The sequence below is a fragment of the Bubalus bubalis genome, chromosome 1 (genome assembly GCF_019923935.1).
Source record: "Bubalus bubalis isolate 160015118507 breed Murrah chromosome 1, NDDB_SH_1, whole genome shotgun sequence".
Classification (NCBI taxonomy): Eukaryota; Metazoa; Chordata; class Mammalia; order Artiodactyla; family Bovidae; genus Bubalus; species Bubalus bubalis.
The window spans coordinates 201,978,580-202,005,684 of record NC_059157.1 but is presented as its reverse complement, the minus strand read 5'-3'; the positions used below and the strand labels follow the sequence as shown (position 1 = coordinate 202,005,684).

The 27,105-nt window shown below is 44.4% G+C and overlaps 2 protein-coding genes across 2 annotated transcripts in view; one reads left to right on the top strand and one right to left on the bottom strand.

Annotated features, from left to right (window-relative positions):
- The first annotated feature begins 6,027 nt into the window (after positions 1-6,027).
- Positions 6,028-24,187, top strand: PP2D1 (protein phosphatase 2C like domain containing 1). The gene is made up of 3 exons (XM_006071959.4): positions 6,028-6,691; positions 8,891-9,963; positions 23,100-24,187. Exons 1-3 carry the CDS (start codon positions 6,669-6,671, stop codon positions 23,900-23,902), a joined length of 1,899 nt encoding a protein of 632 aa, XP_006072021.4. The 5' UTR covers positions 6,028-6,668; the 3' UTR covers positions 23,903-24,187.
- Positions 24,072-27,105, bottom strand: part of RAB5A (RAB5A, member RAS oncogene family) — a 33,668-nt gene continuing 30,634 nt past the window's right edge. Inside the window, exon 6 of the mRNA XM_006071960.3 lies at positions 24,072-25,446. Coding sequence (XP_006072022.1) covers positions 25,331-25,446 — 116 coding nt within the window. The 3' untranslated portion in view covers positions 24,072-25,330. The remainder of the gene's footprint in view (positions 25,447-27,105) is intronic.

Here is a 27,105-nt window from a genome sequence, read left to right as displayed (position 1 = left end):
TTGGATCTTGCAGTCCAAGGGACTCTCAAGAGTCTTCTCCAACACCACAGTTCAAAAGCATCGATTCTTCAGCTCTCAGCTTTCTTTATGGTCCAACTCACACAACCACACATGACTAGTTGAAAAGCCATAGCTTTGACTAGATGGACCTTTGTTGGCAAAGTAATGTCTGCTCTTTAATATACTGTCTAGGTTGGTCATAGCTCTTCTTCCAAGTAGCAAGCATCTTTTAATTTCATGCCTGCAGTCACCATCTGCAGTGATTTTGGAGCCCAAGAAATTAAAGGCTGTCACTGTTTCTATTGTTTCCCCATCAATTTGCTATGAAGTCATGGGACCAGATGCCAAGATCTTCGTTTTCTGAATGTTGAGTTTTAAGCCAACTTTTTCACTCTCCTTTTTTACTTTCATTCAGAGGCTTTTTAGTTTTTCTTCACTTTCTGCCATAAGGGCGTTGTCATCTGCATATCTGAGGTTGATATTTCTCCCAGCAATCTTGATTCCAGCTTGTGCTTCCTCCAGCCCAGTGTTTCTCATGATGTACTCTGCATATAAGTTAAATAAGCAGGGTGACAATATACAGCCTTGATGTACTCCTTTTCCTATTTAGAACCAGTCTGTTGTTCCATGTCCATTTCTAACTGTTGCTTCCTGACCTGCATATAGGTTTCTCAAGAGGCAGGTCAGGTGGTCTGGTATTCCCATCTCTTTCAGAATTTTCCACAGTTTATTGTGATCCACACAGTCAAAGGCTTTGGCATAGTCAATAAAGCAGAAATAGATGTTTTTCTGGAACTCTCTTGCTTTTTCGATGATCCAGCAGATGTTGGCAATTTGATCTCTGGTTCCTCTGCCTTTTCTAAAACCAGCTTGAACATCTGGAAGTTCGCGGTTCATGTATTGCTGAAGCCTGGCTAGGAGAATATTGAGCATTACTTTACTAGCGTGTGAGATGAGTGCAATTGTGCAGTAGTTTGAGCATTTTTGGCATTGCCTTTCTTTGGGATTGGAATGAAAACTGACCTTTTCCGGTCCTGTGGCCACTGCTGAGTTTTCCAAATTTGCTGAAATATTGAGTGCAGCACTTTCACAGCATCATCTTTTAGGATTTGAAATAGCTCAACTGGAATTCCATCACCTCCACTAGCTTTGTTCATAGTGATGCTTCCTAAGGCCCACTTGACTTCGCATTCCAGGATGTCTGGCTCTAGGTCAGTGATCACACCATTGTGATTATCTGGGTCATGAAGATCTTTTTTGTACAGTTCTTCTGTGTATTCTTGCCAGGCCTTCTTAATATCTTCTGCTTCTGTTAGGTCCATACCATTTCTGTCCTTTATTGAGCCCATCTTTGCATGAAATGTTCCCTTTTAATTTCTAATTTTCTTGAAGAGATCTCTAGTCTTTCCCATTCTATTTCTTTGTATTGATTGCTGAGGAAGGTTTTCTTATCTCTCCTTGCTATTCTTTGGAACTCTGCATTCACATGGGTATATTTTTCCTTTTCTCCTTTGCTTTTCACTTCTCTTCTTTTCACAGCTATTTGTCAAGCCTCTCAGCAGCCATTTTGCTTTTTTGCATTTCTTTTTATTTGGTGTAGTCAATAAAGCAGAAGTGTATGTTTTTTTCTGGAACTCTCTTGCTTTTTCTATGATCCAATGGATGTTGTCAATTTGATCTCTAGTTCCTCTGCCTTTCTAAATCCAGCTTGAACATCTGGAAGTTTTTGATTCACGTACTGTTGAAGCCTGGCTTGGAGAATTTTGAGCATTATTTTGGTAGCGTGTGAGATGAGTACAATTGTGCATTCATCTGAATTTATACACCTTGTCAATTATACATGCAATCTGAATTTATATACTTTGTCAGTTATACATGTTGTACATATATTCCCCCTTTTATGGTGATATCTATATAATATTGTTTTCCAGTCCAAAACACAGATGAGTCTTTGCCTTTATTCATGTTTTCTTTCATGTTCTTTTATTTTTTATAGTTTTTTATATGAATTTTTTCAAATTAATTTTTATGCATTAATTATGTAATTCTTTGCTAAGTTATCTTATTTTTTTTGTTTATATTTGGGCAAACAGTACATGTTGTCATTTTAGAAGACACACACATGATACTCTCAAGAATATTAAAGCTTCAGATTCTGAATTGCTCTGCGTCATGTTCTCTGCCTACTCCCTCTCTGCCTTTAGAATATCTGTTCATTGATTTGGCTGTGCTGGGTCTTGGTTGCAGCATGTGGGATCTGGTTCCCTGACCAGGGATTGAACCCTGCCCGTTGCGTTGGGAGCGCGGAGTCTTAGCCACTGGACCACCAGGGAAGTCCTCTACTCTCTACTTTAAGTTGCTTTTTAAACGTGTGTGTCTGTGTACAAACGTGTGTACATATCTACATGGGTGTGTAGGTAAAGATGACATGGAGCCAGGTTGATGAGAAAAAGCAAGCACAGGAGGCCCGGAAGTGAGCAGAAAGAAACCTGCGAAAGCGCGTCAGGGGGAGCGGATTCAATGGACGCACACATGCGGAGGAGCGCGGGGGACTACAGAACATTCCCGAGTCAGTATTCATGATGACGGCAGGTGCGTGGTGAGCGTCTGTGCTGTGCGGCGCTCAGTGCTGGGCAGATATCGCTCATTTCACATCAGTCAGCAAGGTTCTGAGAAGTACCTGCTTCAGCGCTGATAAAACTGGGATCCAGAATAGCAAGATGACCTCAGAGACCAGCCAGCCAGCAGCAAGCTGGGACCTGAGTGCCGCCCCCGAGCCTTTGCCCTTTCCTCTCTGTGTGTCGACTTTCCATGGCTGGACATCCATGTTCATGTTCATTGTGATGTTATTACAGCAAGCAAAACAGAAACAGCCACTTCCCTCGTTAGAGGTAAATGGTTAAATAACCTAGGTAGCATCTTTATATTTGCTGTGGAATATAATACAGCGTTAAAAAGAATGGGGCTTCCCTTGTGACTCAGCTGGTCAAGAATCCGCCTGCAATGCGGGAGACCTGGGTTCAATCCCTGGGTCGGGAAGATCCCCTGGAGAAGGGAAAGGCCACCCACTCCAGTATTCTGGCCTGGAGAATCCCGTGGACCGTGTAGTCCGGTGGAGGGAATTCCTTGGTGGTTCAGTGATTAGGGATCTGTGCTCTCACTGTTGCTTCCACAAGACATTTGGCCAAAAACAAAAAAAAGAAACGGGGAAAGTTGATAGGTACTGAGCTAAAAAATCATCACTGCCCACAAGGGACGGCAAACGTTTTTAGTTTAATACTGTGATCATGTTGCAACCTTATTTTTTAAAATATACAAAGCAAGACCTCATGGAGTCTACAAGTGTATTCCTACACAATTCATCAGGCTGTACCTTTAGAATTTCTGCAACTGACCGTACACAAATTAAACCTAAATTTCAAAATAGATTGTGTCTATGTTTTTAGGTACACAAATATGAAAATACATAGAACCCAGCCTGGAACAAGTCACACCTAATTTTTGGCAGTAGTAATTTTGGGGGAAGAGAGACCTTTATTTTTCCTTTACATACTTCTGTATCTTATAAAAAGAAGTACACGTTTTTATTTTTGAATAAAAGAAATAACACAAAATAACCAGTTGATTATTAGACACAATGGACATGAGTTTGAGCAAACTCCGGGAGATAGTGAAGAACAGGGAAGCCTGGTGTGCTGCAGTTCATGGGGTTGCACAGAGCCGGACAGGACTTCAGTTCAGTTCAATCACTCAGTCATCTCCAACTCTTTGAGACCCCATGAACCACAGCACACCAGGCCTCCCTGTCCATCACCAACTCCTGGAGTTTACCCAAACCCATGTCCATCGAGTCGGTGATGCCTTCCAACCATCTCATCCTCTGTCGTCCCCTTCAACTCCTGCCCTCAATCTTTCCCAGCATCAGGGTCTTTTCCAATGAGTCAGCCCTTCACATCAGGTGGCCAAAGTATTGGAGTTGCAGCTTCAACATCAGTCCTTCCAATGAACACCCGGGACTGATCTCCTTTAGAATGGACTGGTTGGATCTCCTTGCAGTTCAAGGGACTCTCAAGAGTCTTTTCCAACACCACAGTTCAAAAGCATCAATTCTTTGGCACTCAGCTTTCTTCACAGTCCAACTCTCACATCCATACATGACCACTGAACAACCATAGCCTTGACTAGATGGACCTTTGTTGGCAAAGTAATGTCTCTGCTTTTGAATATGCTATCTAGGTTGGTCATAACTTTCCTTCCAAGGAGTAAGCGTCTTTTAATTTCATGGCTGCAGTCACCATGTGCAATGATTTTGGACTTAGTGAACAACAAAAACAGAACAGACAGCAAATATACTTCAGAAGAGAAGAAGCTACTGAGAATCCATGTGGATGTAGACCCATCTTTTCCCTTGCAGAGTATTTCAGGAGTATGTTTTCTCTAGTTTTGCCTCTGGAAATAAGCTGATCTTAAGTTACTTTTGTAAGGAGGTTTTCCTACAACCCTAATCACCAGTAGGCTTGAGGGCTGCATGTGGAGATACGGAGAGATACCCGACCTCGCCCAGAGGGGCCAGGACTTGCTTGAAGGCGCCGCCCCAGAAACCTTCCCATCCGCACGTGGCCTGGGGCGACGCGGCTGCTGGGAGTAAGTGTGCAGCACAGCTGCACACGTGCGGATTAAAGAGCAACTGAAGGCCCAACTGAAAACAAATAAAAAAAAATCCCCCCCAGAAAACAATTGAAGGGAATTCCCTGGCGGTCCAGTCATTAAGGTTTCTCCTTCCAGTGCAGGGAGCACAGTTTCTATCCCTGGCTGGGGAGCTAAAATCCCACGTGCCTTGCAGCCAAAAAAAACGAAACAGAAACAGTATTGGAACAAATGCAATAAAGACTTTAAAAATGTCCACATCCAAAAAAAAAAAAAAAAAAACTTAAAGCAACCTAATTGAACAGTAAGACATTCAGATTAAAATAACCAAATACCATTCCTTACTAATCCAGGAAAGAGTTAAGGAGGGGGGTGAGGGTGTATGATGCCGAGGAAGCCAGACGAGTTACCAGAAGCCAGAGCTGGACAGCGTATTAAACAGACATCACTTTGAGGGGCCACGTGGGGAGTCAGGGGTGTGATCGCGGTCCTGAAGGGGAGGACAGGTGAGATGGTGGCGCCCGTGTCAGCTCAGGTTCAGTCAGTAACGCTGAAGCCCACGAGTGACGGAGTGAAGATTTTAATGTTGAAATCTGACCTTAAGTTTGTGGAAGGACCCGGGCACGCAGACCTCCGGGACAGGGAAGGGACAGAGGAGTCCCCAACAAGCCTGAGAAGCCGAGAAGGCCCAGCTGTGGAACAGGGATGCTGGTGGACGAGTCTGCAGGGAGCGTCTGCCTTCGGGGCTCCAGAGGCAGGAGCTGCTGCGGATTCATCAGTGCTGAGAGAACCAGACAAAGGGGAAGCTGCCAGGCGCCTCTGCACGTGAGGTCACCTCGCTGAGCCATGATGGTGCTCAGGGGCGGTGCCCCCAGGCTCGCTTCTCGGCCAACCCTAATCTGGAACCACAGGGAAAGGGACCCAGGCCAACGTCGTCTCCAGCCTCAGCAAGTTAACGGTGGAAGGCGATTCTGGAGGAAAGGCCAGTGTGTGAGTGCTCAGTGGTGGCTGACTCTTTGTGACCCCATGGCCTGCAGCTCGCCAGGCTCCTCCGTCCATGCGATTCTCCAGGCAAGGATTCTCCTCCTCCAGGGGATATTCCTGACCCAGGGATCGAACCCAAGTCTCCTGCATCTCCTGCATTGGCAGGTGGATTCTTTACCAACACACCACCTGGGAAGCCCAGAGGAAAGGTAGTGAGTTCCATTTTGGACGTATAACTTTGGGTTGACTGGGATATGTGCCTGTGGTGATGTCAAGTAGGTAGCCAGGCTTGTCCAATCTGCAATATGCAAACAAGCTCCTCTTGGACTCCAGTTCCAGTCCAGCTCAGGGTGAGAAAGTGGAATACACCTGGCGATTAACAACCTAGGAAACAGCACTTTCCTGGTGACCCAGCGGTTACGACTCCGTGCTTCCATTGCAGGGAGGGCAGCTTCAAAGAGCCTAAGAGCTACAGGTATCAGCCAGGAAGAAGGCAGCCTCAGGAAACAAGTCCAGAAAAAGAGGGGTGGGGTATAACTTTCAAGCGAAGATTTGCAGCAGCAGGATGGAGCAGACAGGCTCTCCAGGACAGGGAGGAAGGCATGTCCTGGAGAGATGGCCCAAGATACCTTTTCCCTGAGTGGGAGCACAACTTAATTGGCAGTCAATTAACTGACATGAATTGATAGGCACTCCTTTCATTTTTTGGATCTGATCATGCAGGCATAGGGCAGTATATTCAGTGAATGATCCTTCTTTCAGAAATTTCAAAGACACGTTTGTTAGTTAGCACAATTTGTGCCCTTATTGCTTCATAGTCCTTCAGAATCAGAGTCAGTTCTGACTGAGGTTCCAGATGATGCAGCGAACATTCCACACGAGGAGGTCCGTGACCAAGTCAGGGGACCCTCCCCCTGCCATCAACAGCATCCCCATCACCCCACTCCTACAGTCACCGTTGCCAGGCAGTTGGAGGGACAGGGGCTGCAGAACACTGGCGAAGAGAGGGCGAAGGAAGGTGGCAATACCAAAGGAGCATGGAGACGCACAGTGCTTTCAGGTAACTTTTTTTTCCATTTGTATCGGATAACAAATGTAGTTAGTGAACAATTATATCTGCAGTTTTCTTTTTCCTCACTTTCTCAGTCATCAAATGAAACTGTGACTTCCTGGTAGACTGTGTTCATGGAAGAGTGGTATATTCGTCTGACTGCCTTATACTGAGCGCTTCTGTTTCTCTGCCTTTCCTTTTTGGCCGTGCCACACAGCACGGGGGACCTTCTCTCACCAGTGACTGAACTGGTGCCCCTGCGTTGGAAGCTCAGAGTCTGAACCACTGCACCGCCCGGAAGCCCCTCTTTGTTTACTCTTATTCTTTTCCTTAACAGTGTTTTTATCTATTTTTAATTTATTTTTGGCTGCACTGGGTCTCACTTCTGCCTGTGGGCTTTCCCTGCTGCAGTGAGTGGGAGCTGCTCTCCAGCCGTGAGCAGAGGGTTCTCCCCGAGGCGGCTTCTCTCACCGCAAAGCGTGGGCTCCAGGCGCCCGTAGCTGCGGCTTACGGGCTCAGCTGCCCAGCGGCAGGGGGTCTTCCCGCCGGGGATCGAACCCGTGTCCACTGGCTTAGCAGGCAGATTCTTAAGCACTGGGCCTCTGGGGCCATCCTCTCCACCCTTACTCTGCTCCTTCACGCTAGTAGTTCTCTCCGTCTGATGGTACCAGTTTCCATGTTTGCTTCAGTCACTGTCTGTTTCCATAAGAGGCTATAAGCTCCATCGCAGACAATGCCTTTGTTCACCACTCTGTCCCGAGCAAACAAAACAGTCCCTGGCAAATGGCAGGCCCCTGGTGTGTGCTGAAGGAACGAATGGGCATGTTGCTTTCCCAGAACGGCTCCATGTGAGAGAGAGTTGTATCATGCTATCCTCCATAGATGGTCCAAACAGCTCAACAAGCCTCAGAAAAACTGTATTCTTTACATGAATATTATGCAATAATAGCAGTTAAAAGATATTTGATATACATTTTGGTCGGAAGAGCTGAAAAGTTTTGCCGTTTTCCCGTACGTCTCTGCTTGCCTGTCCAGCTCCTTGGCTGGGTCCTCCTGCCCCTCCTGCCTGCTAACTGGGCGCCCCGTGGGTTTGCCTTGGCGCCCTTGCTGCTTCTTCTCAACTGAGTGTTTCTCGAGTCAGCTCAGCTGTCACGGTGCCCTTTTCCCGCGCAGACGAAGGGCTGGGCCCTCGGTCGGGCCTCGTCTGGGGCTCTGCCCCGGCTCCAGCGGACCTGTCTGGTTCTCCGTATGAGCGTGTGGATGAGGCCGCAGACGCCTCCCCTCGTCGCTTCAAGGCCAGGACACCAGCTTGATTCTGTAGCCGGCCTGTGGGAGACACTGAAGGAGTGAATGTGAGCCGACGAAGTACTGAAGTGGTGGGTGAGATCGACAGAACTGGAGGGTGTGCTTTAAAGTACTCCAGTAAAGAAATGAGTAAAATGAAATAACGTATGGCTGAGGACACAGAAACGAGAGTGAAAAAATGTTAATAATGGTTGAAGCTGGCGACGGTGGCTCGTTGCACATTTCCATTCCTGTGTGTTGTTTAAATTTTCCATTAAAAAAGAAAAACAAAAATTGGTTGGTGAGGCAAAGCCAGGAAAGTTTGCTAATAGGCTAATAGATCAACGAGCATTTATGAGGTGGAAACTGGTGATTGAAGTGTTGCCGTAGGGATGAGTGGCTACATCCAGCAGAGCTGTGCACGGCAGGGATTTAAGTACACATAGGGAGAGAAGTACATTAAATGCGCCCGCATCAGGTACATCTCCCACCCATTTTCCTGAGAATGCTTTAGTTAGGACAAAAGTGTTTTTAAAAATTATTATATCTCTTTACATTATATATATTATATAATATAATTATTTTATTATTAGGAAAAATTTAAGTACAAAAATAATTATGCTCATACTTGAAATCACATTGCTAAGGCTCAAGCGTATACCTTCACTTGCCCGGATAAAGTATTATGCTGATTTCTTTATTTGTTCTTAGAGGTCTATCTGGCTTCCTAGAGATTTTGCCTAATTTCACTCGGGCCTACACAGGCCAGTCACCAGTTCCTTGGGTTGGTACTCTGTGTTTTGAAGGAGGAATCACAGAAAGAGCAATCAGAATATGTTAGATCAATGTTAAATCTTGAGGAGTCAAAGCAAACTGCAAATTGCCTCATTTCAGGCATGTAAATATCTTTCATCCTGTTCACAGAGTGTTTTGGAAAGCAAGGCAATTGTACATGAGAAAACCAACAGCTGATTCAGAGTATGAAGTCCCACTGACATGGAAAAGAAAGCATTTTAAAAGGAAGAAGAAGAGACCATCAAAAGAAGTCTCTGAGAAACACTCTCCAGTACAGGACTACAATGAGATGCTCACATTCCCCTGCTCCATTTGCAAGCATGAGGTTGGCCTGCCTGGAGTTTTCTCCCACAAGAAGCAGCACATGGCTCTGAGCACGCTGGGCTTGCAGTGGATGGGGGGGAAGAAACCAGGGCTCTCGGCGATCATAGGCCAGAGACAGTCTGTCATTACTAAGCTGCTGGCATCTTTTGCGTTCAACGAGAAAACCTTGCAGAGCATTAATAATGCTTTTGAGCTACTGTGGAAGAGACAGATACCAGCATACTATAAGATTATGCAGAACCTTTGCGAGAGTTCCATACATCCTCAAAAAATCGGTCACCTATTAATTAAAGGAGCAGCTGTTTGCAAAGACAGGAATTCTACATGGAGAGTTGACATGAATAATAAATTCATTGTCGTGAATAATTTTGGCAGTAAACCCAACGTGTGTTTTTTTGGTTTGTTTGATGGACATCACGGAGCCTCAGCAGCCGACTTGACCTCAATGGAACTCCCAGTTTTACTACTCCATCAACTTTCCAGACTTGATCCTTCCTACCAGATGACTTCAGAAGAGCAAAAAGTAATCAATTCTTTCAACACAGTGTTTAGTGAAGACTACAGAGCTATAGAAGAGTCCTTCTCCTCCAAAAAGAAAAGGACAAAAGGAATGAAAAGCGTGTATGAGAACATACACAAAGCCTTTGCCAAAGCGTTCTGGAGAATGGACAGGCTTTTACGTCTTGGAAGGAGGGAAGCGTCCAGGGTCCGATGGAGTGGCTGTTCCGCAGTCACTTGCATACTGGAAAGCAGTGTTGAGAGTCCCGAAGCCAGGAAGTCTTGGGGAAGAATCAGTAACCTTGCTGCTTTGGCAGATAGGCACCTTTTCCCGGGGATGCCCCAAATCACCACTGGGGTGCTACACATCGCAAATGTTGGTATGTATATTCAATGGTGGCAGACTACATCTTAATATGTTTTATTCCTGGCAGCAAAACCTCTCATGCTTCCAGAATTATCTGCTGACCTATTATTTAGTGACTTATTCATGCCTAGATATTTCATTGACCAGTTTAAGAAATGATCAACAACCACAGTTTAGATTCAGATTGCAGGCACAAAATGAATTGTAATTATTTCTCAAAGAGGCACGTATATGAAACAATGTGATCCAAATATGAAGTTTTGTAAATGGGGCAGCCACACATGTTACCCCTAAATGGGGCAACACAGCAGTTGATAAAGGCAAAGCAAATCTGTTACACTTGCTTAGATCTGAATGGAACCAAAACATTTCCCACACTTCCCTCTTTCAGGAGAGAGGACGGTTCTCTGAGTGGTGTTAATATAGCTGCTCACAGTGGTCAGTTACGCCGGTAACTTAACACGTTTGCAAAGGTCATTCTCGTGCTCGCTGGCCAAGCCGCATCAGCTTCATCTTAGAGGAAACAGGCGTTCACGACTCTGTGTTATAGGTGTGGGTTTTTTCTTTTTTCATCTTTTTTGCTACACCACCTGTCATATGGGGACCTCAGCTGCCCAACCAGGGATCGAACCTGTGTCTCCTGCATTGGAAGGGGGAGTCCTAACCACTGGAACACCAGCCAGTCCCTAGGCATATATATGCTTCTCCAAAAAATGTGGCTGGAGTCTTTTATTTCAAGAAGCAATTCTTTTTAAATTTTATTTTAATTTGTATTTATACATGCCTTTATTTGTGGCTGTGCTGGGTCCTCTCTAGGTACAGAGAGCAGGGCTGCCCTTCACTGGGCTGCCAGGCCGTCTCACGGTGTCGGTTTCTCTCATGGCTGAGCTCATGCTCAGCAGTTGTGGCGATCGGGCCTACTTGCCTCACACCATGTGGAATCCTCCCAGACCAGGGATCGAACCTGTGTTCCTGCATTGGCAGCAGAGTCCCAACTGCGAGGGACGTCCAAGAAGCAACTCTTCCGACCTGCTGTCTAAAGTTCTAGCTAAGGAGCTTGCCAAAATGGAAAGCCTAGAGGTCAAAAAGTTTCAGCCAAGTTAACTTGAGTTCCATGAGATGCTTAACCAGGGTTCCACCACCCTTTCCTGGGTAGAATTATTATTAATGACAATGTCCACTTATTTAATATTGAATATAGAGTGATTTCTCACGTGGTCTTCCAAGAATTCTCCTATCTAAGGATATCTAAGTACTGCTTTAAAAAATACATACTTGACATGTAACAAGCGTTAATTTGATATTTTTATATTGTAACATGACTGCCATAGTGGCAATAATTACCACTTCTATCACATTACAGAAATATCATTTCTTTTCAGTGGCTGGAAGTTCTAGTCTGTTCGCAAGTTTGACGATTAAAATATATATGTTCTCTCTCTTCCCAATACTATGCATTCCATCTCTAGGACTGATTTACTGATCATTGTAAGTCTGGATCCTTAAACAGCATCGGTTCTCTCTCTTTCTCAACCCTGCCACCATTTCTAAGTGATGTTGACTCGATTTTCCAGATGAGAGAATGGAAACTCGAGAGGTGAAATTATCTGTTTAAGGTGTCCGAGGTAATAGGAACTGGAGATGGAAATCAAGCTGCCTCTGAGGGGATTGTTCTAGAGTCTGAAGAGTCTGGGCCTCAGGGAGGAAGACTGACTCCAAAGCAGGGCTAGATAGACCCACCGAGACCACTACAATGTCAAGGTCCCTGGAAGCTGGCCTGTTTCTGGCCTAGCTCTGGCTGTGTGCCCAAAATGGAGACTCCAAATTAAGCAAAACCAAGGAGGCCAGTGTGATGCCAGTTTCCTCAGGGTCTTTGCCATTTCCCAGGTTCTACCCTGAGGTTCCAAAGTGCTTCAGAGCAGGTTTCCTTCAGGGGTGGAGGATTTTCAGGTTTCAGACTAACCTGGGAACTGACCCATATCCTTGGACTTGTGACCTCTGTTAGAATGTATCATTTGATATCAGGGTTCTTGGAAAATGAAAGGAAAATTTATGAGATATTCAGTAAGGAGATGCCATCCTCAAATGTTGAGTTTACTCTGATTCATGATTTCCAAGCTCACTCACTGCTGTTTGGCAGGTTCTAGTCTTCAGGTCAAACATTTGTTGGCTCTAACTTACAGGAATTGTGTTGAATAATTGTGTTAAAATGTGTTAATTGTGCTAAAATGGTTTCATTTGAGCATCTTTCATTTTAATAGAAACAAGTAGAGGAAAAAAATTCAACGAGTGAAAGGGAGGTCATGATTTATAATATAAAAGTGCTCCTAAAAGAAAGCAATTTAAGTGAGTTACAAAAACATAAATTTGGACACAAATTTATTAGGAGCATATTTTGTATTTTATAAAATATGACCTATAAAGCTAGCAAGGAAATTCATTTTTATTTGTTTGAAATTTATCAAATACCAGTATCACCATTAACTCTGAAATTAAAACAAAAAACAAAAAACTCACTTTATAGTGAAATGCAAATGTGGTGATAAAGCCATTGAATAAATGTTGAATTTGTGCATGTGGGAAAAGATTCTTCAAAAGACACTCTTGGTTTTTTGTTCTTAGCACTTCTCATTTGCATTGCATTTTATAATTTCTCTTGGTACTCTTTTACTTCAATTAATCCTCATAGGATTAGAATACTAATAAACATATTGATATGGAAACATACACTTTTTTCATAATATCAAATAAACCACAAACTTTATGTTTTTAATTAACCACACTAGTCCTTATAAACATAAGGGATTTTCATTTGATCTCTTAGATCCTTTTCCCCAATACTTTCATTTTTAATAGCTCTGCTGACATCTAATTCACAAAGCACAGACGTCACCAGGTAAAGTGGACGTCTCCATGGTCTTTAGCACATTCGCTGGTATAGTCCTTTCTCCCCAGCCTGTACTTTGAATTTGTCTTTGAATCAAGTGTCTTCTTAGACAGCTATAGTTGGATACTGCTTCTCTTCATTCCCTGTGGCTGCTATTACAAATTTATCATAAACTTGGTGGCTTAAACTACAGAAATTTATTCTCTCAGGGTTCAAAACCTTCTGCCTCAGCATGACTGGCCCAACATCTTCACGGCAGCGCCCCTCCCGAGGGGGTGGGAAGGACCTGTTTCCTGTTTCTAGCTTCGGTCTGGCTGCCAGCATTCCCTGGGTTGTGGGGTGCCTCCACAGGCACGTTTCCCTCCTCTGTGTCTATAGCCAAACCTCCCGCCTGGGATGGCATTTACAGCCCACCCAGACAACGCCGTGTAAGCATCTCAGGGTCAGAGTCACATCCTCAAAGTCTTTGCCCTTTGAGATAACACTTCCAGGCTCTAGAAGTTAGGTTCTGATACCTCTGGGGACTTTATTCAGCCTGCTACTGGGCGTGTTCGTTTGTTGTTCCATTTTGCTAATCTTTCCCTTTTGATTCAAGTTAGTAATTCATTTACATTTAATGTAATTAATTATAGGGTAGGATATATGTCAGATATTTTGCTGTTAGCTATCTCTTTTTTCTATCATTATTGCTTTCTTTTGTATTAGATATTGTCTAGTTTTCTATTTTGATTCCTGTGTTTCTCTTCCTGTATATTAAAAAAATTTAGTGGCTATCCTGACGATTATAATAAAATCTTAAAAACAATTTGGCTTGGATTCACGCCAATTTAATTTCAAAAAGACGTATACAACATCTTTGCTCCAGGGTAGCTCTATTTCCTCCACCCTTCTTTGTACTTTATAGAATTACATCTTTACACAGTACAAGCCTAAAAACGTTTTATAATTTTTGTCTCATGCAGGACAGGAGAAGAAGAGTGTTACAAAGTAGTTTTTACTGTTTTATATTCACCTATATACAGTTGTGCCTTGAACAACATTATTTGAACAGTGTGGGTTTACTTCTGTGCAAAACTTTTTCAATAGTAAATACCTATTACACAATCCACAGTTGGCTGAATCTGTGAATGTGCAGATATGGGGGCGGGGCTGGCTGTTGGACTTGAATATCCACAGATTTTGGTGGATCTTGAATACCCACGGATACATCTTCAGGAAGCCCCACAACCAGTGCTCCCTGACCCTGAGAGGCAACAGTAGCAACCTTTTTTCTGCGGGTGGGTTCACCGTACAGTCCAGCGCTTTCACTTTAATCTGAAAGACTCCCGTCTTATTTCTCGATCGGCAGATCTGCTGGTGGTGAATTCTCCTAGTCTTTGTTTACTTGGGAACATGTTAATTTCTTCACTGTTGAGAGGATAGTTTGCCTTTTGACTATGTCAGGCCATTGCCATCTGGCCTCCGTGGTTTCTGGACTGATTGTTGATCTTACTGAATTCCCTTGGCTGTAGGTAACGAGTCACTTTTCTCATGCTCTTTTCAATATTCTTTTTTGCTTTGTTTTTTGACAGTTTGATTATGACGTGTTTAAGTACTGACCTCTAATTTATACTATTTTGACTTTTTTGAGCTTCTTGGATCTTTTTATTCAAATTTGGGACATTTCTGGCCATTATGTCTTCAAACCTTCTTTCCCCACTCTCTCTTCTTTCAATTATGTGTATGTCAATGTACTTGGTGGTAACTCACAAGTCTCTGAGACTGTTCACGTTACTTCGTTCTTTCTTCCTTCTCTTCTTCAGACTGGATAACCTCAATTTATCAGTCGAATTTGCTGATTCTTCTGCCAGTTCAAATATGATTCTGAGTTCATTTTATTGAATTTTTCATTTAAGAAATTGTACTTTTCAACTCCAGAATTTTGATTTGCTTATTATAATTGCCATCTCTTTATTGATAGCTTCTAATTTGGGGGAATCAGTGTTCTCATGCTTTCACTTTTAGCCGTATTTCCCTTTAAACATATCTATAACTTCTGAAACATTTGTTTTTTGGGGGGACTGTAATTCTAGTGCCTGGAATCCCTCAGGGACGGTTTCTGCTGATTTATTTCTCTTCTGTGCATGGCCTGTGCTTTGATGTTCGTTGTCTGTCTCCCTGTTCTGTTTTGTTGTTGTTGAAACGTGGACGTTCACAATCACACAGACGCCCTTCCTCAGACGTCCTTCCTCGCCAGGGCTGCTGTTGCTACTGTTTTGTGACTTTTAAGAATTAATTTTCTCATGTTGATGTATGGAAAACCAATACAATATTGTAAAGTAATTAACTTCCAATTAAAATAAATAAATTTATATTTAAAAAAAAAGAAACACAAGAATAGTTACAGAAATGCAAAAAAAAAAAAAAAAGAAGAAGGCACAGAAGTCGTGTAATGGTAATGCATGCTTTGTAAAGATCATGAAAAAAAAAAGAACTAATTTTCTAGAGTCTCTATGCTGTGTCATGTGTAGACACAAAGTCTCTGCTTGGTTGGTTATGTTGCTGCTGCTGCTAAGTCGCTTCAGTCGTCTCCGACTCTGTGTGACCCCATAGACGGCAGCCCACCAGGCTCCCCCGTCCCTGGGATTCTCCAGGCAAGAACACTGGAGTGGGTTGCCATTTCCTTCTCCAATGCAGGAAAGTGAAAAGTGAAAGTGAAGTCGCTCAGTCGTGGCCGACTCTTCGCGACCCCACGGACTGCAGCCCACCAGGCTCCCCCGTCCCTGGGGTTCTCCAGGCAGGACTGGAGTGGGTGCCAGTGTTAGTGTTCAGGCGATGGCGCCCCACTCCAGGACTCTTGCCTAGAAAACCCCATGGATGGAGGAGCCTGGTGGGCTGCAGTCCATGGGGTCGCGAAGAGTCGGACACGACTGAACGACTTCACTTTGACTTTTCACCTTCCTGCATTGGAGAAGGAAATGGCAACCCACTCCAGTGTTCTTGCCTGGAGAATCCCAGGGACGGGGAAGCCTGGTGGGCTGCCGTCTATGGGGTCGCACAGAGTCGGACACGACCGAAGGGACTTAGCAGCAGCAAGAACTAGATGATGGTTTCCTTAAACACCTAGTACTAATACATATGGCTTCCAGTCTTTCTGAGGGGGTATCTTTGTCTTGTAAACAATAGCAGGGGCTTTACAACGCTGCCTAAGCTTTTACTTCCTATTGAGGTCTGTCCTGAAGACCATCCACAGGTGAGTTGTCAGGGGCTGCTCGAGTCCCGGGCCAGCCCACAGCCTGCTGCGTGTGCGCCCTTTTCTATTTTCCCGGGAATATATTTGAGCTTTTCAAAACCCTCTACAGAGTCTCATCATTCAGCTGTTTCTTACACAGTTTACTGGGTGCTGGGATCAGTGCTTCAGGCAGCTGTGCTCTGAAACCATTGCTGCTGATTCTTCTCAGCATACACACTGCTAAGTTGCTCAGTTGTGCCTGACTCTTTGACTGTAGCCCACCAGCCTCCTCTGGCCACAGGATTCTCCAGGCAAGAATACTGGAGTAGGTTGCTATGCCTTCCTCCAGGGGATCTTCCCAACCCGGGGATCGAACTTGCATCTCTTTTATCTTCTGCATTGGCAGACAGATTTTTTACCACTAACGTCATTTGGGAAGCCTGGCAAACACACTGAGGGTCAGTTATTTGCACAGAGTAAGCTCTGAGTCAGATCAAATGATGACAAGATTTGAGAATGGAGCTTTCTTCAGGTAACTGCAAAAAGTCCAAATAGTGACGTTTCTCTGAGGGTAGATTTTTAGGGAGGTCCAAAGCCATTCTTTCCCCTGTAGAGGCTTCTAGACTGGACTGTTGATTTTCATTATAAAACTTTTGGTTTTCAAGGCTACTGCAGAGCTGAAGAGAAAAGGTTTGGAGTAGGTCAAGTTACAAGGCCATAAACACTTCTATTTTTATTAATACCTACTTTAAGCTGTCTCTCTTCAATAATGCTCAGCTTTTTGCAAGCCTTTGGTCAACTTCCGGCATTCTAGAAAAGTTGACTTTAACAGCTTTTCACAGTGCTCTCCGTCCTTTTACTGAGGAGCAGATTTTCAGAGATCCTTACTCTGCAATGGGCTTCCCTGGTGGCAGAGTGATAGAGAGTCCACCTGCCATTGCAGAAGATGCAGGAGACTCAGGTTTGATCCCTGGGTTGGACTAGGAAATGACAACCTACTCCAGTACTCTTGCCTGGAAAACCTCAGGCACAGAGGGTCCTGGTGGGTTATCGTCCTTGGGTTTGCAAAGAGTTGGACGGGGCTGCGCACACATTCACTTGCGTTACCCTGCAGTAATCTAACCTTTTCTTCTTGGATATTGAATCTGCTGTTAATCATATCCAGTGCCTCTTTCATGTTATTTCTTTATTTCTGGCCGTGCTGGGTCTTCGTTGCCGCACAGGCTTTTCTCAGCGGTGGTGCCTGGCTTCTCACGCGGTGGCGTCTCTGGTGGAGCCTGGGCTCAGGCACGCAGGTGCTTGCAGGCTCTAGAGCACAAGCTCGGATGTTCCGGCGCGTGGGCTTGTTGCTCCACGGCCTGTGGGATCTTCTGGGACCAGGGATTAAATTCATGTCTCCTGCCTTGGCAGGCAGATTCTTTACCACTGAGCCACCAGGGAAACCCACATTTCATTTCATATTTTGTATTTTTTATCTTCAGAAGTTTGACTTTTAAAATTATCTTCCATGCCTATAGGATTCCCTGGTGGCTCAGACAGTAGAGTTTGCCTCCAATGCTCGAGGCCTGAGTTCGAGCCCTGCGTCAGGAAGATCCCCTGGAGAAGGGAATGGCAATCTACTCCAGTATTCTTGCCTGGAAAGTCCCATGGACAGAGGAGCCTGGCGAAGTACAGTTCATAGGGTCACAGAGAGTCGGACATGACTGAGCAACTTCACTTTGACTTTCTTTCACTTTCCATGCCTATACTTAACTTCCTGAACAAATGCACTCCACTTACAACTTTGAGAGTTCTTCCTACTGATTCCAATATCTCTGTCAGTTCTGCATTGGTTTCAGTGGATTTTTTGCTTTATTATGGGTAGTTATTTCCCAGCTTATTTGCACGCTTTGTGTTCTAGTTTTTCAGGGCTGCCATAACAAATTATTTTGAACTTGGCAGCTTAACACAACAAAACTCCCTTCTCTTACAGTTCTGGAGACTAGATGCTCCCAATCAAAGTGCTTCCAAGGCCGTGCTCCCCTGAAGTCTCCAGGAAGAGTTCTTCCTTGCCTCTTTCAGCTTCCACTGGGTCCAGGTACTTCTTGGCCTGTAGTTGCAAAAGTGAAAGTCACACAGGTGTGTCCTACTCTGCGACCCCATGGGCTGTAGCCTGCCCGGCTCCTCTGTCCATGGGATTCTCCAGGCAGGAATACTGGAGTGGGTTGCCATTCCCTTCTCCAGGATCTTCCTGACCCAGGGATCGAACCTGGGTCTCCTGCATTGTAGGCAGATTCCTTACCAACTGAGCCAGTAGGGAAGTCCCATACTCCCAGTATCTGGGCCAAAAACCAGTATCCCAGCCAAAAACTCTCCCAATATCTTCCTGTTTTTTTGGGGGGAGGGGCAGGCACTTGGCATGTGGGATGGGATCTTGGTCCCCCACCAGAGAATGAGCCTGTGCCCCCCGCATCTGGAAGCAGTCTTAACCACTAGACTCCCGGGGAGATCCCTCTGTCTTCGCTGACTTGCTACTCTTCTCCCTGTGTGTCTCTTCTATGATGATACTTTTTGGGTTTAGGATCAACTTGGATAATCCATCTCAAAACCCTAACTTAATTACACTTGTAAAGATTTGTTTCCAAATAAGATCATATTCACAGGTCTTATAAGGGGGGTAGTATATGGATTTTTTTTTTTTTTTAACTTCCTGAGCTTTGTTCTAGGGTGGAGTTACTAGAAACATTTGATTGTTTCAGATTCTACTTTTACAATTTGTCAGATAAATTCAGAGCAATGTCTAATTCAGGTTGAGGCAAGCCCTTCCTCAGTACACTACCCAGTGACCCACAGGTGTTTTTCTAGTCTGACTGCTGTGTCCTCAGCCACGTTTTGCCGATGGGTCTGATAGCTCTTTGCCAGTGCTAGGGCCGGGGCTTCCTCACACACATGGATCAGGACCTTGCTGACACCCGGGGACGCGTCTCTGCAGACCCCTGGCGGTCTCTGAGCACTCTGGTTCTTTCCCTGGTGAAGTCTGGCTGCCTTGGTCTCCCTGGACTCTCAGTTCTGTCTCCTCAACACAGATCAGAGGCTAAGTCTAGTTACTGTTACTGTATCTTGGCCGGAAGCAGAGACATTCCCTATATTAATACTTGGGAGGATTTAACTGAGGCCTCTGTCATCTCGACTACACACTGACCACTGCCTGATCCCTGCCTGTTAACACTGTCAATCTGACTTAAAACGATCAATTTGAGCTTTTCCAGACTACAAATACACAAAGGTTGTGCTTCCAAATGCTTTGTGGTTCCTTTTCTTTCCTCCACCGTTCAGCATCGATTTTGAAACAGTTCATTTTTGTGGTAGTCTGGGAGGGTGAATGAGGGGCATATATTTTTGTTTGGTGTTTCAGTGAGGGCATGGTCGTCTGTGGCCCTAGCTTTGTTGGGGAGAACCACTAGTCTCCCCAAGCTAAACAAGTCCTAGGCTTCGTTTCCTGTTCCGTAATCCTGTGGAAAGTTCAAGGTCACTCATTTAGCTCAACAAGCACTCTCAGCTAAGGTCTGACTTGTGCTCTTGGAATACTCGGGGGTTCAGGCGCTACAGGTTCTGTTCCTTCCTGATACTGAAGTGTTTTAGTGTATCTGCTACCCCAGTATCTTTGTCTGGATGATACATTCTTGCTCATCCTTCCTTTTAATGAGGCCTCAGAAACGATTCGTCTCCTAGCGTCCTGGTGTGTCCCCCCGTGAGCTCGCTCCAGGTGCAGAGACCAAGCATGCCCTCGCTCGCTGCTGCCTCTCTCCTCAGTTCCTTTGCCTGCAGCGTCCTGCGTCTGGGGTGTCCCTTCACTCCCAGATTCTCTTTCTCATTTCATGACTGACACTGTGTTTGCAGATATTTTCATGTGTCGTCATTCTATCTAGAAATGATTGTTCTTAAAGATGGCTTAGTAAGTTTCTTTTAAAATTATTTCCAGCCCCATCTTTTCCCCTAAAACATAATTCAACTCCAGTCATCTTAAGCAGAAAAAAAAAAAAAAAAACTGCATTCTTAAAAAACATTCACCTTTTGTACACATTCCCTTCCCCACCTTCCTTTTTAAGGGGTGGGTTGGTGGTGGACTCATATATACACAACAAATATTTGACAGATGGTTGAGGATGAAGTGTTAAGTACTCTTTAGACTCCAGATGGAAAATGTTGAAGATGAGTTTCATGCTTACACATCTTACAAAAACAAATGAATCTTTTTGGATGTATGCTCAAAACTGTCTACTTAATAATTAAATGTCACTCAGAGAAATAAAGTAACTTAATGAAAGACACACAGACAAAATTGGGACTGGTGTCCCATATGTCAGGTTCTGGTCCCAAGTCCTGCTTCTGAACCAAGCCGCCTTTTTATCCCGGGGCCCTCAGGCATACTAGGGATGCTTCCTTTTCATAAACTGGAGACACCCTGGCAGCTGCAGGAGACAGCTACCTCAGTGCCTTTTGCATAACGAATACGCACGCGGTCTTAAAAAGGCTCCCGTGTCCTCTCAAAGCAGTTAATTCCCATTTGACGAATGTCTCTGCACACGTGGCCTTCTAGTCCCCCTGCTCCATTTTGCTCTGAAGAGCACTGTCTCTCCAGCTATTGAAAGCTAGTAGGTTCATGTCTAGGGATTTGAACTCTCCGTGTTGCTGGTTCACCGCGCTTTGGGTGAGGGTCATCACAGTTCACCGTGTTCCTCATTTCCTCCAGGCTTCACAGGGGCCCTTCCTGAAAGGCAATTGTGCTCTCAAACTGCCAAACCTCGCTCTTCTCTTTTGCCTCAATTCTCCAAGACACATGGACATTGAGGGTTATTTTTAAATCTCCCTCCAATTTCCTATTTTCGTTGAAGCTTTTTGCTCATTAATTCACTCTAGCTCTCAACAGTGTAGTCAATGGCTTTCAGCAACTCTGTTTGCAGCTGACAGCTTACCAGCCCAAGGTTCAGGAGATGCCAAGTACCAGCTGCCCATCCACTTTCCATCCTGCGTGCCAGGAATCCTCTTTCAGGGCCTGAGTAATCTTCCTCATCATCCCATATTTCCTGAGTTACACATAACAGTTGAGAAACAGCAGGTACCCCTCCTTCCTTCATGCAAAGTCACACAGGTAAGGCTGTGAGGTATTCAGAAGGCAGTGCTGAATAAAGGAATTAAATAATTGTCAAAGGAATTAACTCACTCATGCAAGTCAACGGCAGGACAAAACCTGAAGCCATTACTTAGTGTCCTCAATTTCTGAAAATTTATTTGTGCTGAGCTCAGGGATGTTCACAATAATAAAATCAACCAAAATGGCATTTCCTACTCTGTAGCACAACAATCAAAAAAAAAAAAAAAGGCGAACAGTAGTACATATCTTTACCAAGCTCTCTGCACAGGCAACTAAAATCAAAACACCAATTTATCCCCTTCCGCTGTAACGAGATAATCGTATTAAGTTCTTTTCAAACCACACAGAGGAGACAGTGCTTTTTGCTGAGTGAGCTCTGGTGCGCCACATGCAGAGAACACGTTCAGGAAGCCGGTGGATTTCACTGTTGTGAGCCCCGTTTTCAGAGCTCCAGTCGCACCGTTTACGTGTGCAGGCACACAAAGAAACCTCCTAATGTAAGAGAGGGACTGACCCGTGTGTCCTGCTAACAGAGCGGTCCAGTTTACTCTGTTGGCACAATCATAATTTGCAACTAGCAAAAGCCAAGAATTATTTTACTGATTTATCTTCTGCAGAGTGTAAACAGAATGACCAGCAGAAAAGTTAATAGAAATCATTAATAACCAAACCACAAATAAATAGAAGAGGCCATGCAGTTTTGAAGACTATCGTTTACAGTTATCAAGTTTCCAAAACTGTCCACATAATCATCTTTTGGTCCCATTCAGTAGCTATTATTATTACTAGGTACTATTATCTAATGCCTAGTAGATATTAGCAGTTTCCATTATGTAAATGAGACAACAGGCTCCCTCTATGCCCAAGCCAATGCTTTACCAACTCAGGCTCCGTCCAGATTAGGGGTGTGAAACTTACCCTCTGACACCTAAGACCCTTTACCTGAAGTATGAGGGGATTCGAAACTAGGGGCTGCAACAACAACATTCTGACTCCAGGTGCAGTACCATGCTTGAAATCAGAATATTTTAATGTAAGTTTTGCCTATGATTCCAGGAATATTAATTCTCATAGGTATTATAAACATACAATTATGTTCCTAAAAACTTTGAGAAGATCAGTTTTTCCTAACAAATGAAAAACAAAAATTTCTTTTTTTGTATACCAAAGAAAAGTTTGGTAATACAACCATCCTTCAAACTGTCTCAAAGGATGACATTTAAATTTTCTTAGGATTTCAATAAAACACACATGACAGGTTTGTCTGAACCATGAACAAACTCTAAGACCTCAGTTTTCAATCAAAGGGTTTAATGTTGGCTAAATATTATCCACTTCACACACTAATGCCACATTATCTTCTCTTCCCAGGGCTGGCTGACCGATTGTAACACACATAACAAACCCAGTAAGATGGATACTAACAGTGGCAGTATAATTTTTTAATCATCCATACCTATAATATATTCAGGTTTTAAGTTTAACCAGTTAAAAAATGATCAAACTCCACTCCTAGAAAAAAAAGCAGCTTGTGTTTTTAATTGAAAAAGCATTTATCAAAACATTAAAAAAATGCCTGCTCTATGGTATATAGATTAGAAAAAAGTTTAATTCTTGATTCTATATATAATACTCAGAAGCTGCTTCATAAAAAGATTATTTTTCATTATCTGTAGTTTGTTGTTTCAATACTAAATATATTTTAAACACTAAGTTTGCTAAGAGGAATAAATGAGCCTTCCAGTTTGAAATCTGAATTACTGTAAATCTAATAATGATGTGAATATTACATATATTAAAAAACTTTTTTTAATGGCCTGCTTTCTGTCTATGCTCTGGAACAAATTAATGACGTTAACAGCATGTTTGACACAACGGGTTATAAATCTCTAGGACCAATTTTTAAACATCTTTTAGGTAATGTGCAAGCAGTCTTATGCAGAAACGGGAAAGGCTTCTGCTTAACCAAAGAGCACAGCACGCGGAACGTGGAGGAGAGGAGGCGGGTGCTCCGGCAGGGCGCGGTCATCAGCGCCAACGCGCCGCACGGCCTCCTCCAGGGGCAGACGACCACCACACGAGGACTTGGCTTCCACGGGAATCTCAAGCTGAAAAGATTCATCATCCCAGCGCCTCAGACGGTTTCTGTGCCCATAGATGACTTGTGTCAGTTCCTTATCCTGGGCACCGACGGGCTCTGGGGAGTTCTGGACACGAAGGAGGTCACCGCGCTCGCCATGTCGGCTTTCCAAGCACACAGAGAAACACGGGGTCCTGCCACGGGGAACCAACCGTCACCACCCAGAGGGTCTCTGCTTTGCCCCATCAGCGAACACACCACATCCAGACCAGAGACTAACATCCACATAGTGTTCCAGCGCAAATCTGGAGAACGGGCGTCAACTGCAAGTTCAAAAGAAAACCTGTCAGTTTCAAAACAGTCTATTTGTGACCCAGAAAGTTCAGGACTATCTCCACCAAAAAAGACTACTCGTGATCCCTGCAGTGAGGAAGGAACCGGCGGACTGACCAGTGTGGACAGAGAGCCGAAAGACTCAAGAGAAAGACAGGGAGGACCAGGCAGTCAGAGTTTCTACGAGGGCGCTGCCGCGTACGTCAGCCAGGAGCTCGTCAACGCTGCTCTAGCGGCGGGCTCCAGAGACAACATCACAGTCATGGTGATCCTTCTCCACGGAACCGAGCATCAGCTGCTGACATAAAAGCGCTGGCTATCCAGAGAAGAGAAACATGGAGACAGGTCTTCAATGAACCAGGTACCAGAACAATGCATCCATTTTTAAGAATGCAGTAAAGAAAATATAAAAGCAGATTTCAGGTAACACAATGCCATTTGTATATATTCATGTGAAAAAAGAGAAGAACCAGTACTTGCTTTTTAATACCACTTTATTCCAACCTGAGCACCTCAATATAAAACTAAACACTGGTGAACTGTTGTCCTTACTAATTCTGAATTACTGTAAGTGTACAAGTTCCGCTAGCAGTTCAACACTTAAATAGATTAAATCATCTCTGACACATGGTAGATTTCATATAATGAAAATGCCTAAAACAGTTAGTGCAATATACTGATCAAAATAAAATGAACTTTGGAAAACAAGGCTGCAAGATTGTTACTAACATATCCAATACTTATGTTACAAATTACTGGTACATTTTTTATTATGGTTCTAGCCAGGAAGGAACAATTGAAGCCCCTTCCTTTCAAAGGGGGAGAAAAGGAAAAAATTAGCTGTTTTAGTAACTGTACATTTTGTATACTTTTAAGCAACTCTTAAATATTACCGAAAAGTAATAGACATACATGGAGACTACAATGCAGAACCCTATTTACAGCGCAGCTGAAGAGCGGATTTAAAATAATCAAGCTTGAATGTACATAATTGTTAGCGCATTGACCACACTTATGTCCGAAGGGCACAAAGGCCCCCTCCCCACACCCAAACAAAACCCATGTAATGGCCAGCAGTGATTACAAGGAAATCACAGACACCTGGTTTGTTTCATTTTTGCTGAAGAACTCACATGTTTGAAGGGAACACTATCCTTTAAGATGCACTTTACCCCATTTTAAAAAACAACAGGATCAGCTGTAATTTAGATGCCACTAATGTTCATCTTTTCCCACTGAAGATGTGGGACTGTTTCCTTGTGGCGAATTTGTTAAAATGTGGAATGTATACTTTAAATAAGGACACTAAGAGAAATTACAGGTTGCCTGGATATGGCAGCTAAGCATAAATATCTTTAGAACCTCCTTCCAGAGCAGAAGTTTTTTCTGAAAAGCCCAAATGAGTAAGTTCCAAATTTTTTTCACACAACTGGCTGGTTCACTGTGGGTTCAGAGTCATTTGTCTACATCGCTGGAGAAGAGCCGCGAGCCCCGCTGACTTCCAAGGAGACAGCCGTGCACACGGCTCCCCCCCCCACTGCCGAGACACGGTCAGAGGGCCGCACGCATGCCACTCAAGATTAGGGTCAGAACACGGAAAATAATTCTGTATTAGAAACTTGACTATTGTTAAGTCTCTTCTTTTTGAAAGTCATACTGGGCTGGTTAAACGCTCCAATTGCACTCTTATTAACAATCAGGACGCAGAAGAGCACTCCGGGAGTCCGCGCGGGGCTCAGTTGCCGCAGCACTGGCCCCTGGCGGGCTGGGCGGGCTCCGCGAGGTCCACTCCTCTGCCTCTGGCCGAGTTCGCTCCTGGATTCTGTGGTTCGTTCTTTGGCAACTTTTTAGCTGAGGGATAAATTATCAAACACAATCAGAATAGCTGTATTTAACTGTTTATATAGATTCATTTCACAATACCAGAAAAGGTTATACTTTATTTCATAATCGCTGCCGCTGCTAAGTCGCTTCAGTCGTGTCCGACTCTGTGCGACCCCATGGACGGCAGTCCACCAGGCTCCCCCGTCCCTGGGATTCTCCAGGCAAGAACGCTGGAGTGGGCTGCCATTTCCTTCTCCTCGTAATCACTAGTACTCCTGTTATTTAAAGGAAATCTGAAGTTATAAAGATAATAGCAGCCACCATGTTCATAACCAAGAAGCTCAGCTCCAGGACTTCGTTGGGGGTCCAGTGGTTAAGATTCCGAGCTCCCAATGCAGGGGCACGGATTTGATTCCTGGCTGCAGAACTGAGATCCCACAAGCCGCCTGAGGCAGCCAAAACCCAAAACAGACAAGCTCAGCTCCGCCCGTCGGCACTCTCTGGACAGCCACACACTTTCCAGAACAAGTCAGGACAGAAAACACTGTCCCCTCAGTAGAATGTGTCCGCTACTGAGCAAATTATTACCCTAAATCATAACAGACTGAGTCTCCTATTTTCTTCCTTGCTTATATACCTCTACCTTCCAACGGTTATCCTCTGGCTTACCTTATCTTGTGGATGATAAAGAATCCTAATATGATTCATCAATAGCTCTGCCTGATATAAATGGACTTGATCCTGAAGGTACTATCTCAAAAAACCATTTTCCAAAGCTGAGCCCGATAAGCACGGCTGCCACATTTGCACAAACCCCGCAACTGCCGTTACGTGTGGCGTCTGCTTTGCTAATTCTCCGCAGCGTGGGTCCCAATGATGAGAAAAACTACCTGCCAGATGCAGTCGGCTTGGGTCTCAAGGATCCTCGCATGCTGGGATTTATGAAGCATCTCTAAGAGCACTGACCATTCCTGTCGCCTCAGGGATGGCCCACCTTGGCAAGAATTCAGCTCGGCCTGAGCCATGGCTTGGGTTACACAAAAGCCAAACAGGCTCTACTTAGAAATGTAAATGCCTAGGTGTGTCCTGGGCCTTTCACCCTTTGTTGTAACATTTCACAACAGCACTAACCATCTTTAGAATCCCAGACGCTGCGCTGGACGCTGGATCCGGGAGCCGGGGCACCAAGGTTTGGGCAGCAAAGCCTCACCGTGGGCCACTTCTCTAACAATGGCTCCAGGAGGGGCAGGTGAACGGTGAGCAAAAGGCTGCATTTCCAGTCAGTGTACTTACAAACAAAGCCCCGTGAGGACCAAGAGGAGGCTAACGTTACAAACGTTATTATAATTAACAACAAGTTGTCTTAGACTGAATGATCATTTCTCCCTTTAGCATACTTCTGCAAGGGCTTTTCGGAGAAGGCAATGGCACCCCACTCCAGTACTTGGCCTGGAAAATCCCATGGATGGAGCAGACTGGAAGGCTGCAGTCCATGGGGTCACGACGAGTCGGACATGACTGAGAGACTTCACTTTCACGCATTGGAGAAGGAAATGGCAACCCACTCCAGTGTTCTTGCCTGGAGAATCCCAGGGACGGGGGAGCCTGGTGGGCTGCCATCTATGGGGTCACACGGAGTCGGAAACGACTGAAGCGACTTAGCAGCAGCAGCAAGGGCTTTTTGTA

Bases quoted from the DNA above. Each gene is read 5' to 3' on its own strand.
- PP2D1 (XM_006071959.4), top strand. From the start codon at position 6,669: ATGGAGACGCACAGTGCTTTCAG. The intron at 6,692-8,890 runs GTAACTTTTTTT...TCCTGTTCACAG, and splicing joins GAGACGCACAGTGCTTTCAG to AGTGTTTTGGAAAGCAAGGC. The intron at 9,964-23,099 runs GTATGTATATTC...AACATCTTTTAG, and splicing joins GCTACACATCGCAAATGTTG to GTAATGTGCAAGCAGTCTTA.